This window comes from Mesoplodon densirostris, chromosome 1, assembly GCF_025265405.1.
Source record: "Mesoplodon densirostris isolate mMesDen1 chromosome 1, mMesDen1 primary haplotype, whole genome shotgun sequence".
Taxonomy (NCBI): Eukaryota; Metazoa; Chordata; class Mammalia; order Artiodactyla; family Ziphiidae; genus Mesoplodon; species Mesoplodon densirostris.
Window position 1 is genome coordinate 223,853,301 of NC_082661.1, and position 13,200 is coordinate 223,866,500.

General features: G+C 51.1%; 1 protein-coding gene across 1 annotated transcript in view; it reads right to left on the bottom strand.

The window, feature by feature from the left end:
* Window positions 1–12,755, bottom strand: part of PPP2R2C (protein phosphatase 2 regulatory subunit Bgamma) — a 135,164-nt gene extending 122,409 nt beyond the window's left edge. The window contains exon 1 of the mRNA XM_060095068.1: window positions 12,686–12,755. Within this exon, the coding sequence (XP_059951051.1) occupies window positions 12,686–12,755 (70 nt within the window). The remainder of the gene's footprint in view (window positions 1–12,685) is intronic.
* Between the last annotated feature and the right edge of the window lie 445 nt (window positions 12,756–13,200).

Below are 13,200 nucleotides of genomic sequence, written 5' to 3' on the forward strand. Positions count from 1 at the left end.
AATTGGAACAATGTTTCTGGGGCAATGGAGTCAAGGATATTATTTTTTCCCCCTCTTTATTCTACTTTCTGCATTTTCAAATGTTCCTGCAATGAGATAAAATAAAGAAAATTAAAATCTTGCAAGGAGCATCTTAACGTACATGCACCTTAGCCCCCAGAGTATGACAATATGGGACATCTTATGATGATGGATTATATTTTCACAGCTTCAGTAAAGAGCCTTACTTCTCCTTGGGGAAAATATTCAGGTTGTTTTTTTTTTTTTTTTTTATCACCTTTCACATTGAAAGCTGGTGTAGGAACCACTATCGCTCAGCCCTTGACTCCTTCAGCCAGTTCATTCCATGATGGATTGTTCCAGAAGCAGACAGGCTGGCTAGCGATCTGCACAGTGAGAACAGTGGACGGGGCCTTCCCTGGTGGCGCAGTGGTTGAGAGTCCGCCTGCCGATGCAGGGGACACGGGTTCGTGCCCCGGTCTGGGAAGCTCCCACATGCCGCGGAGCGGCTGGGCCTGTGAGCCATGGCCGCTGAGCCTGCGCGTCCGGAGCCTGCGCTCCGCAACGGGAGAGGCCACAACAGTGAGAGGCCCGCGTACCGCAAAAAAAAAAAAACCAAAAAAAACCCCCAGTGGACGGAAGTGCCTCTCTCCCAGTGATCTACTGGCTGCCTAACCATTTTTACAGTGAGGAATTTGAGTTATTTAATAGTCTTGAGCTGCTGCTTTCAATAAGGAGGATACTGACTCCAATCCTCCAGCCATGGTTTAACATCACCATGCCCTTGACATGTGGAAGGGCCACACAGGATAGACACTGCCCATTTGGCATGAGTTCAGGGAGACCTCACTTTACACAACTGTGTGGAACCCTAAAAATGACCGTGCAAGCTGAAACACACAAAGTGATCTTAATAATCAATGTGGAAATTACAAAAGTTCCACGATCTTAAAAAAAAACTTTCTAAAGACATTAAAAACTCTCTTACTGATGGTTATAAATGTATAGGGTAATAAAAAAGAGTAAAACTAATATTTTATTTAGTACACAGTCATGTAAAACATTAGAAACATTGAGAATTCAAGTGTTTTATTTCTTTGTAAAAAATGTATCCAGACTACTTTCAACAGTGCTGGCTTCCTCCGCTTGTTGGATAACTTGCGATGCTGGGCAAGCATCTTTTCCATGCCTTGAAGAACTGCCTTTCTAAGTTTAGATCCGCTTCCAAGATTCTATCCTCTGCACGTTCAACACTGTGAAATATCTTCAGGCGTTCCTTTCACATGAAGTGTGCTGCCAGCGTCACCTCCCCTGGGACATCTTCATTTTTTCTGTCACAGGCACTTCTCTAATTTATGTCAGTAAGTTCACCTTGACTTAGTTACTTAGTTCCCCTGGCTGCATATAAGAGTCTCGAATGGTCACAGCTTCAACATTCCCAGGATCAGCAGTTTCCTCTATAACTCCATTTACATCCAATCCAAATTTCTCTGCCAGCATTATTATTTTTCTTCTTCTTTTTTTTTTTTTTTTTTTTTTGCTGAGCGTCATCTTTGTGGGCCAAATTTCCTCTTTCGACTATGCATTTTTGTAAAATGTCATGTGGGTTTATCACCAGGAAACAAGGAGGCAACATCACCACATGCTCTGCTGCCTATGTGTGAACCAACAGATACACAGGGACCAACCAGAGACAGACACTGAAAGAAGTGACTTGGTCTCAGATCACAATACTCATCTGTTATTTACTTAGTGATCTGTGGGCTGCAGAGTGAGTGGCGAAGTTTCTACTTTATGCAATTACTCACAGTTACCATTTTGTGGTAGCTGAAATCTGGGCTATGTGATTGGGGGACTAGCATTACTGAACAAAACTGTGGTGACTGAAATCCGTACACATTGGAACTGTGCAAAGTGAAGATCGCCAGGTGGAGGCGTGGCATTTGGAAAAAAAACTGGACTACTCTGGGGTCAGATGTGAAGACATGCCATTTGTTCACTCAGTCATTCAAACACACATTTATCCAGCACCTAGTGGGCACCAGGTGGTACCAGGTGCTGAGCTGTGTTCAGAGGAAACAGGCATGTCCAAGATATATATCCGCTGATGTTTCATGAGGCAGGACTCCGGGTCCAATGTTTCAGAAAGGCCAGGTTCCAGTCCTGTCTTATGATCTGAGCTGAGTCACCCCTCCTGGCTGTGACTGGGAATTAAGGTTCTTTAGTTATAAGGAATAGAAATTGACTCAGGCTAACATAAGCAAGAAGGAAGTTACTGGAAGGTCTTGAGGGAGCCACAGAATCTAGGAGAGAGCACAGCAGCTGGACAAGGGGCCTCAGAAGGAGCCGGGCAGTACTGGGAATTCAATTTCAGGGATCTATGACCATTCCAGTTACCTATCGCTGTGTAACAAATAACCTTATAACTCAATGTCTTCAAACAGAAACCATTTATTTTGCTCATGAGTCTGCAACTTGGGTAGCTCTTGGTGGAGATGGTGTGCCCTGCTGAACAACCTGCCCAGGATCTCTCGGCTGATCAGTGATGAGGAGGGGTCCTTAAAAGAGAGGGGCACACCCAGGGGATTCCCAGGATCCAGGCAAACACCTGTCAGCATCCGGTCCCGTCAGGCAACTGGGATTCAGAAAGGGATTACGGACTGTGGGGGTGAAACTGTAATCCTTAGGAAACAGTAACGAATGTCTTTATCAAGTCAGGATGGAGGACTGATCTCCAACAGAAAAGACTTAAGAGACAGAACAGGCAAATGCAGATGCAGGACTTTAGATCCTGGGTCAAACCAACCAACTATAAAAAGACATTTTTGAGATAACTGGAGACATTGCTAAGGTGAACCAGAATCAATCAACCTGTTTGTTTATTTTTTACTGAAGTATAGTTGACTTACTAAGATGGACCAGAATTTAGATGGAAAGAAATTCGTACTCATTTTGTTCGGTGAGATAGTAGGTACTTGGTTATGCAAGACATGCCCCCACCTTTCAGAGATGCCTGCTGACGTAGGGGTGAAATGACAGGAGCCTTGAATTTACTTAAATATTCTTAAGCCAAAAGGATGGGAAAGTAAATGAAGAAAGTACAGCAAGATCTTGAGAGCAGCTGAAAAGCGAGGGGATGGATGAGGAGCAATTCAACATACGATCTTCTCTACTTTTGTACATATTTGAAAGTTTTCAATAAAACTTTATTGAATTTATAAAAGGAAATTCAAAAGCTGATAATGACAACACAAGTAGCTCCCTTTTATTGAGATGTAAGTGCAATACGCACATTATTGCACTTCATACAAAAAGCCCAGGTGGCCAGTAGTTCTCCCTCCCCTTTAGGGGTGAGGAGACTGGTTCAGAGGCTGAAGAACCAGCCAAAGGCTCACAGCCGTGCCCAGGAGCGGAGCGCAGGGCTGGCAGCCCCAGGGGTCAGGGCTGCACCCTCTGCAGGGCGTGGGGGCGGGAGGCCGCAGGAGGCCAGGCTGGTTCAGAGGAGGCCCTGGTCTGCAGTTGGAGATCCCATCCCTGCTTGGGGCAGCCGGAACCTCTGAGCAGCCTTTGTTCTGCCTCAATGTGCCATTCAGCCCAGGGTTCTGGAGGACAATGGATCCCACTGTGCAAGGAGGCAATGCCATCCTGGGCAGCACAGAGGCCCCAGGTGGGCCCTGGTCCCCAGGCAGGCTGGCAACTACAACCTGGGCTCAGGTAGAGGAGCCTAGACGCTGTCAAGGGACAAGCACGTGTAACTCTGCACACGCTATTCTTTCTGCCTGGAATGCGCCAGAAACCTGCGTCCCAGCACGCCATCACCCCCGACCCTGTGACTGCCACTCGCTTTAGTGCCAAAGCCCCTGTCCGCTACAGAACTGTGATCATCCCCCCACTGACGCAGTGGAGGGGACCCCTTCTTCCACTGACCCATGTGGATTACCTTCACCACATGCGGCTAGGAGAGATGCAGGCCTGCTACGTGCCCAGCGTGAGCACCGTGCCAGGCAGTCCTGGGTTCAAATTGAGAGACCCTCTGAAGCTGGGTGCAGAGCCAGGAGTGAATGGGCCACCAGTCCCTTCCCTGTGGGTCCAACCAGGCAGCGTGGAGGTTAGGAGGATGCGTTTGCAGGCAGATGGCCGGCATTCAAGCCCCAGCTCTGCCCCTTACAAACCACGTGACCCCGGGCAAGTGCCCAAGCCTCAGTTTTCTCCATTGTAAAATGGGGTAAAACATGGGCTTCCCTGGTGGCGCAGTGGTTGGGAGTCCGCCTGCCAGTGCAGGGGACACGGGTTCGAGCCCTGGTCCGGGAAGATCCCGCATGCCGCGGAGCAACTGAGCCCGTGCGCCACGGCTGCTGAGCCTGCGCTCTAGAGCCCGCGAGCCACAACTAGAGAAAGCCCGTGCGCAGCAACAGGCCCAACGCAGCCAAAAATAAATAAATAAATAAAAATTAAAATGGGGTAAAACACACACACATGCACACACACACCGGGGTTTGTGAGGATCCAATAATATGAGGCACTCAGTATCACATCTGGCATCAGTAAATGGTCAATCCTAATAATGGCTATTATGTTCGCTTCATAATTATTTAATGCTGAAGACCAGATGAGTAATTTTGCACAAGGGCTGACTGGTGAGGAGACCAAGGTTAATTAACAGGACACCCCAGGGTGCTGTGGGGCTGGCAGATTGCTTCAGCAACTCCAGACTCCATCCTGAGGCAGCCCACTCTCTCACTGGCATCCAAGATGCTGGGAGAGATGGGCCCATGTTTCAAAGACACAGCCTGGCCTGTGTCCACAAAATGAAACCAGGAGCGTGGAGCTCTAGAAATGGTGCCTTCTGGGACCTGGAGCATTTGTCCCAGGGCAGGAAGACTGGGGCGCGGGTGTCAGGTGTGTGAGCAGCCATCCTGGAAGGCAGGTCACAGAGAGCGACCTATTCTGCGTGCCAACGGGGAGAACTACGGGTGCAGACTATAAAGGCTCATGGAGAGATGGCATCACCAAATAGAATGCAAGGGAACCAGGGGCTGGGTGGGTGTGGGCACCTGAGAGATGCTCCCAACGTTGTCCTGGCTGCTTGGCAGCATTTAAGGCTGGGTGATCCAGCTTTCTTCCTGCCAGCCCCCTCTCTCTCCCTTCCCTTCCAGGATTCTCTTGGTTCTGTGACTCCAGAGCCTTCCTGTTTTATCTCCCACCTGGGTGGCCACCAAGAATTCTCGTTCTCTGTCCCTTAGATGATGGTGAACCTTGGGGCTCTGGCCTCAGCTCTCTTCCCTCCTTCCTCTCACCCCCACTTCACTCTCTCTGCCCAGAGACATGGGCTTCTTTTCTGCCTAGCACGTAGTGGGTGCTCCAGAAATGTTTGTTGAATGAACGAATGCATGGATGACTTTGTTCTTCAAGGTTGTACGTCTGGCATCTAACCTCCCCCTGGCACTGAAGGAGGATCAGTAAATGTCTGTTGAACAAAAGGGGAAAAAATGTTCAACCTCATTGGTATTCAGACATGAATTTAAACAAATATTTTTCATCTGTGATATGTGCGAAGGTCAAACAAATTAGAATACCTAATGCTGATCAGCATGAGGTAAAATAGAGAAACTTTCTGGAGAATAATTTGTCAATGTGTGTCAAGAACGCTAAACACGTTCATAATTTTTACGTAAAATTGCATGTGCAGGACTCTCTCTGAAGAAAATCATTCCAGATCTGCAGGGAGGGATGGGAATAGGGTGTCTTCCTACACACTTCCTACACGCATTCCTTCCCTCAGTGTTAGTTATAAAAGAAAATAAGCAACCTAGTTATCGGGGGTGAAGAGTGGAACTATGACATCTATCACAGGAAGAGTGTGCAGCCAATAAAATGATGGAATTCGGGGGCGGGGCCGAGGTAACCAGTTACACACCCCTTCCCTGCTAGGACTTGAGAACACACAGGGAAGACGGACAAGAAGGAAATCAAAAAAATTCTTCTTTCTTAACGGTAAACTCGCGGTGGGGAATGAGCTAGAGAACCCTACTCCACTGCCCCTCCTCTTGGGCCTGTGGGGAGAGATAGGTCTGGCTGGACTCTGAAATGAGGGAAACATAGGCTTCATCTTGGGGCCCCATGGGTAGGGGTGAAGCAGAGACCTTCAATACTACAGCCCCGCCCAACAGAGAAAAATTGTCCAATGAGTGACAGGTTCTCACCAGTTCCACCAATCACAAAAGCCAAGGGGGTGAGAGGCGGGGCCAAGGATTCCACCATCCCAGGAATTCCAGCCTCCTCCCTACAGCAAAATAGGGCCAACTATAGCATTTGTGGAGCCCAGTACAAAATGAAAATGCAGAGGATAAAAAGCAGGGAAAAGTATCATTAAAGGTACAAAAATATAAAGGTTTCTCATTTTTTCCCATGACTTGTCTTAGTTATTTGCTATTTAATGACAATTGAAAAAAAAAAGTTTAAATTATTAGCATGAATTGTATCGCTCATTCTGTTGTGTAATTCCAGCTTTAAATGCAAATAGAAGAGCACTGAACTCGAATGCAGAATCCCCGTATCACACAATTCGTATCTGGTAGCTCCTACATACGTAGCTTGTTCTTACCAGAGCTGTGGGAACACTGCACTTTTTTTTTTTTTTTTGCGGTACGCGGGCCTCTCACTGTTGTGGCCTCTCCCGTTGCGGAGCACAGGCTCCGGACGCGCAGGCTCAGCGGCCATGGCTCACGGGCCCGGCCGCTCCGCGGCATGCGGGATCTTCCCGGACCTGGGCACGAACCCGTGTCCCCAGCATCGGCAGGCGGACTCTCAACCACTGCGCCACCAGGGAAGCCCAACACTGCACCTTTTATTTCACCTTTGGACGCTTGCATGTTCTAGGCACACACCTCCACCCTCGATGAATGACGGTTGAAGGGAACAGGAACTATGGTTGTCCATCTTTCCCTTTCTTTTGGTGCCATCATTTTCAGAAGCGATGATTAGCTAGCCCAAGGATGTCACACGAGTAACAAAGGATATGATAGGGTTCGTTGGTCCTTATGCTTCTTAGAATGTCACTGCCTCCTCTCTGCCTTCAAAACAAGTTCTGATTCAAAGGGAAAGCGTGGCCTCTCAAGCTGTCAGTGCCCCTGTTTACGCAACCACAGACATGCTGATCGGTGCCTATGCGCAGAATTCTGGTGGCCCCAGGACGCTGGGGAGCTCCGTGACACTTAAAGTGACACAAAGTAAGCATGTTACGGAAGCCACACCAGGAACAGTGGAATTGCTTGTTGCATGTGTCACTTCTGTTCACAGGTGTGCTCCATTGTCCCATCAGATGTCACTTACAAAACACGGGTTCAAAGATACAATTATTAAAAATTTCAAGATGGGGACAGCAGAGAATTAAACCAAGCGCAGGGTTCTTGGTCCTTCCGAATATGGGACCTACACGGGTTGCACACTCAGGACACCAGCTCTGCAGCAAAGCACTGGAAAATTCTTATAACCTCACACTTAAAAGTACCCTTCCAAATGGTTTATATGGAGAGATTGAAGCTTTTATTAAAAACAGACATGGGCATTTAAAAAAGATGGGCAGGAGCTGTGGCAAATGGCTAACAACATGTATCTAGAGGCTGGTCTTTCCTCTTCATCTGCATTGTTACTCTGTAATCCTCCCCTTTAAGCCCCAGTATTTCATACAGCTACACTTCAGGTGTCAAGACCTAAACACCTTAGAGAAACATCCCTTAGCTCTGCTGACTTTAAGGATAAAACCCAAAAACTGTAGCAAGTAAAAACCAGGAGATGATGCGGAAACATTTTATTAGCATTTGATTTCCATCTTGCAGCAAGAAAATGAGAAAACCCCTACTTGCTGACTGCACCAACCTTTAAGTGAGGTCTGGCTTCCTTGACAGTTTAGGGAAACTGATAAAAATAACCCCTTCCCAAGGGTGGACCTTTGGAGTCCACATGGTCTTTGATCCTCAGAACCTTGTGAAAACCCAGGGCAGGAAGCAATGCAGGGAAACTGAGGCTCAGAGAGGTGATGTGACTTACTGGGGGACAGCCACCGGTGTCCCACTGCAGCCTCCTTCCCTGAAGTGGAGACAACATGAGCTCGTGAAAACCCAGGCAAACTTATGGAAGGGGTGGTCCTAAGTGGAAGCAAAAGGAACAAAGATTTCAAAAATCAAAGGCTGGCTCTCCGCTCTCCTTCTGGGCTGGCTCAGGTCACTGCCAGACGTAACCTCCCCTCTCAGCACAATTTCTCTGGGGCTGGAGATGGAATTAGGTTAGCCAGTCTGATGACAGTTCTAAGGGCTAGTCTAGCTCTAACCCCTAAAGAACAGACATAGTTTTTTATGGACAATATTTATTAAGTACTGACTGTGCCCCAGGCCCTGGGCTGGGCACAATCACACACACCAAGCCATTTAATGCCATGAGTTCACTGAACATATTCCATTCACGAAGCACGGTGGGGAGTCCACAGAGAAGATGCTACGGCATCAAATAACTGCACGTCCCTGGTTTCAAGTGATCTAAGGAGCAACCTGGAGAAGAAACTAAGGCTCAGAGAAACCTGCCCAAGATTACAGACCCAGAGCAGACCCCACTGGGAAGGCAGGTCTCCAGACCCCACCAGGAATGCAGATCTCCTGACACCAGATCTTGGGATACCTCATCTGGCTGGAAATGCGAGGAGGGGAAATCAGAACTCTGCAACTTGGACTTGAGCACATGAAAGAAATCAGAGAGGATTTCTAAAACAGAAAGCAAACAAATCAGCATCCCTCCTGGTCTTATGTATCTCGCATCTTGTTCATGAGTGACAGGGCAGCCTTTCTGTTTTCCAGACCGTCAGTAAAGGCTGTACGAGTCGGGGTACTGCTGGCTGCAAGTAACAGAGACATGGTTGAAAGTTTGAAACAATGAGTAAATGTAACAGCTCACGGAACTGGAAGCCCAGAGGTGGGGTGGACATCAGGCCTGGTTAATCCAGGAGTCACAGATGTCACCAACGTCCCCAGTTCTCACTCACTGTCTGCTCTGCCAGCAACGGTGTTGTTGGCTTCAGACTGGCTCCCTCCATGGTCTCAAGGCGGCCGCCAGCAGCGATGGAGGCTTCTGTGTTCCATCACAAGAGAGGGACCAGCTTCCTGCAGCTCTCTCTACTCTCCACTCAACCTCCAGAAAGGACTCCCACATCCATTCTGGGACCAGTCACTGCAAGGGGGATGGGAGTACACTGGTCCATCACTGCCTGCCCAGGGCCAGACTCAGAAAAGGATGTGCTTGGTAACTGCTACTGCATGAAGGAGGATGAATGTATTTTGTAGATTCAATCTAGCCTAAAAATGTCTATTTAACCACCTTAAAGCTGAGTCCTGGGGCTGCAGCAAGAGAACACAGCCAGGAAGAGTCCTTCCTAGAGCCATATCTGGCTCCTGAGAAAAGCCTAAACAGAGACTCCTTGGCATTCTCCTATCCCTGGGGCCCCTTTCTCTAGGGCTCAGGTCCTTCCACTGTCCACTGTCAACTGTACTGTTCTCCCCAACACTCACCCATCCTTGCCAAGTTCTCTGTGCCCCACAGTGACATGCACTCATGCCTTATGATCACAACAGCCCTCAATCAGCTGAGCTGAGCTAAGAGTTAGAGGGGGAAAAGCTGCTCTAATTCACACTAAGGTGTGAATGACTAACAAAACCTAAACTCTCCCCAAGGTATTTGAGATTTTACAAGAAGAAATTGAGGAACTCAAGCAAGACTCACACTGGTGAAGATGACATTTAACTTGAGACCTAAAGGATGAGAAGGAAGAGCAGGAAGTGGGTGTTCCAGGTAGTGGACGTAGCCAGTGCAAATACCCCAAGAGAAAGAAAAAACTTCCTGCTTAAGGAACAGGAAGTAGATCAGAGCCACTGGGGTATTGTGAGTGTTTGTGACCAAGTGACCAGGTGGAACAGGAATTTGTACACCTGGCTCGTTTACAAACTCCCAGCATCCATTATTTGCTTGTGAAGCTCCTCCAGGAACAAGACTTTTAAATGATAACAGTGCCATTTATTAAGTGCTTCCAACAGGCCAAACACTGTGCCAGGTGCTTCCTAAATTAGCAAAACCACTGATCATTCCAACAGCCCTGTAAGATGAGTCACTATTACTCCTCCCTTTAAAGGGAGAAAGTGAAGCTCAGAAACATTTAGTAACTTGTCCGAGGTTGCACAGCACCTGAAGAGTCAGAAGAAGGATTTGAATACAAGTCTGTCTGACATCCAAATCTGTAACATACTCTGTGCTCTGAGCCCAAAATGCAGGCAAGATGCAACAGTGTGAAAGTCTGTTTTCATGCAGGGAGGCCAGAAATCTCACATAATTCTAATAATTATTGCTATTGCTTTCTCAAGGGTGGGAACTTCAGATCTTGTTCCTAGGTTCCCTAGGACCTGAGCTCTGTGCCTTCCACACTCTGGCATTCAATCTGGGACATGGACAAAAGCCACGCCTCAGTTTCTTCATCTATAAAATAGGGATGCGGGGTGTGTGGAGCTCCTGTGAGGCCTCAGCATGTAACGGGTCCTCCACATACTTGGGCTGCCAGTTCACAATTTGTAGTTCCGAGGCGGCTCTTTCATCCACCATCTTATCTGACCCTCACAGAAACCTTAATACGTCTAGGCAGAATGGTATTATTCACTCCCATTTCACAGATAGGGAAAAGAGATCCATCCACATAATGGCGTTCCTTTCTAGAATACAGGCTGCCCACGGGCAGTCCCTGTGTCCAGTCCCCAGGGCTAAAACTGACCAGAACATAGTAGGTACTCGGTAAATATGCGTTGTATGAATGAAGAATTAAAACCATCACTTCTTACTGTGATAACTATGCACTTCTCCCTTGCTCCTCCCTTCTAAGAGCTGGTGAATTTGTGAGAGAAACAGGGGGAGACAGAATAAAGAAGGAATTAGGGTTTGCAAATGTCCACTATGAGTCAGGCAGTGCTTTTTAAATACTTTAAATCACGGAGCCCAGTGCCCTGTCCCATCATCCTCAATGTAGAGGAGGGAAAACGGAGGCTTCCTCCAGAAAACCAGACCAGAATGACCTGCCAAGATCCCCTCTCTCTCCTGGCTCCGGCCAGACCACTGGGGCACCTGCCAGCAGCCCAGCAGCCTTTTACCTCTGCCTCTCAGCAAGCTGCCAGCAGAAAGAACACCCAGGAAACACGCTGATCCTTCCTCAGCCTCTCCAAGGCAGGCGACAAAAGACCGCTTTCAGGTGCCTGGGGACACCCCCCACCCCGAAACCCCTAGCCTGGGGCAGAGCCTGAGCAGCCCTGCCCCCTCTCCCTACACACACCCATCAGCAAAGCGTGACTCAGCACTTCTCCTCCGGGGAGCGGGGAGCGCCGCTCTTCAGCACATCTCCGCCCAGGTTACACACCGAGCCTCGGCTCCCCTGGGCCAGGACGCCCAGGAGGCCACCCCGCGGCGCTGGCCCAGTGCTCCCCAGGCCTCCGCAGGGCTCGGGCTACGGGCTCCTCAGCCTCATTTCCGGCGGAGCCAGGCATCAGCGCGGCGGACAGCACCCTGGAGTCGAGTCACCGCTCCGAGCCCACACGGGTTCCTGACACAGGCTCCCACGCGCACCAGTCCCGCGGCACGCAATGCCCAGGGCCCCTCCCACCGAGGCACCCACCAGGGGACCTCTTGCTAAAAACCCACAAACACTTCTGCAGCCAGTCCAGCAGCCCCCAGGGAAGGTACAGACGGCCCCTTAACCCGGGAAGGTCTCCAGCACAAGTGTCCCCACCGCTGCATGCTGACACCCCGCGGCTAGCTCTCCCCATCCTCAATGGAGGCTCCACTCCGCGGGCCCCCGGCTGCGGCCCGGGAGCTGTCCCCACCGTTCCCTGGGCAAGGTGGAGCAGAGAGACCCTTGGAAGTTACAGGCTTATAAGAGAGGGCCGCTGACCCTCGAGATCCCACCAGCCTCGGAGTGGCGGTTGGGCTTGGGCTGTAGGGCCAATTTAGGGGATTTCAAATGCAGGGCCTGTTTGGGGTGGCATGTCCCACTTTGGGGGAAAATTCTGACAGTTTAGGGCCAGCTGTTCCTGTCTTAGTTCAACTCGCCAGGAATAAAAGATGAACCCCAAACCAGACACCTTCTCCCACCCACTAAGGGGCCCTGCTTCTGGAGGCACAGGGAGGGGCCGAAGACCGCGAGCCTCTAGGGGAATCTGGCTATGGATTTCCCCCCCACCCCCACCCCGGGTCCCACTTCGTCTCCAGGGAGTGGGCAGCCTAGAAAATTCTGCGGGCTCTGGGCAGGGCAAACCCAGTATTCTAAGCCACTAAATTTCCCCGGTATTTCTTCACCAGATTAGCCGCAGAGGTGGCCTTTTTAAAAATGAGGGCCAGGGCCGCTTCAGGATGCCACCAGGCCTGGGGGCGGAAAGCTGCCTGCCGGAGGGCGGCGCGGAGGAGGGCGCTGCGCTCTCGGGCTGCGGGGCAGCGGAGGCCGGCGCCCTCGGGCTCCCTCCCTCCCGGACCCGGGGCGGGGTAGGGTAGGGTAGGGTGGGGGGACACGACACACAGCGCGCGGTCCAAACCTTCGGAGGGCATTCGGTGCGACGGCATCCCCACGCCGCGGCCGGCCGGAGGGGGCCTCAGACAACACGTACGTTACCTTCAGTCACATAGCTGTGGTCCCGCAGGAAGCTGTGGTTAATTTTCCGCGTGTCCGTGTCCTCGCCCATTGAAGGCCGTGCCCGGTGCCCTGGGCATGCCCCGCCGCCGCACACCGATGCAATCCGCAGAGGTCGCGCCGGGCGCGCGGGCCATGCCGCCGCAGCCTAGCAGGGGCGCGGGCCACCGGGGCCCCGGGGGGCGGGCATCGCGACCGGGGGCAGCCGGGGACGGGCGAGGGCGGCCGGGACGGGCGCCGCGGTCAGGCTTGAGCGCGGCGGGCGGGCGGCGGCCGCGGGTGGGGGCGGGCCGGGGCCCGGGAGCGCATCCCGGCCGGCGGTGCGCGCTGCGTCGGTGCGCCCGGCGGCGGAGGCCTGGTGCCTGTGCGCCTGGCTGCGGCGGCGGCGGCGGCGGCGGCGGGAGGGGACGCGCGCGGCGCTGCGCCGACCGAGCCGAGGCCGAGCCAGGCTGCTAGGGCTGGGGCCGCCGCCGCCGCCGCCACTGTCGCAGGCCCCT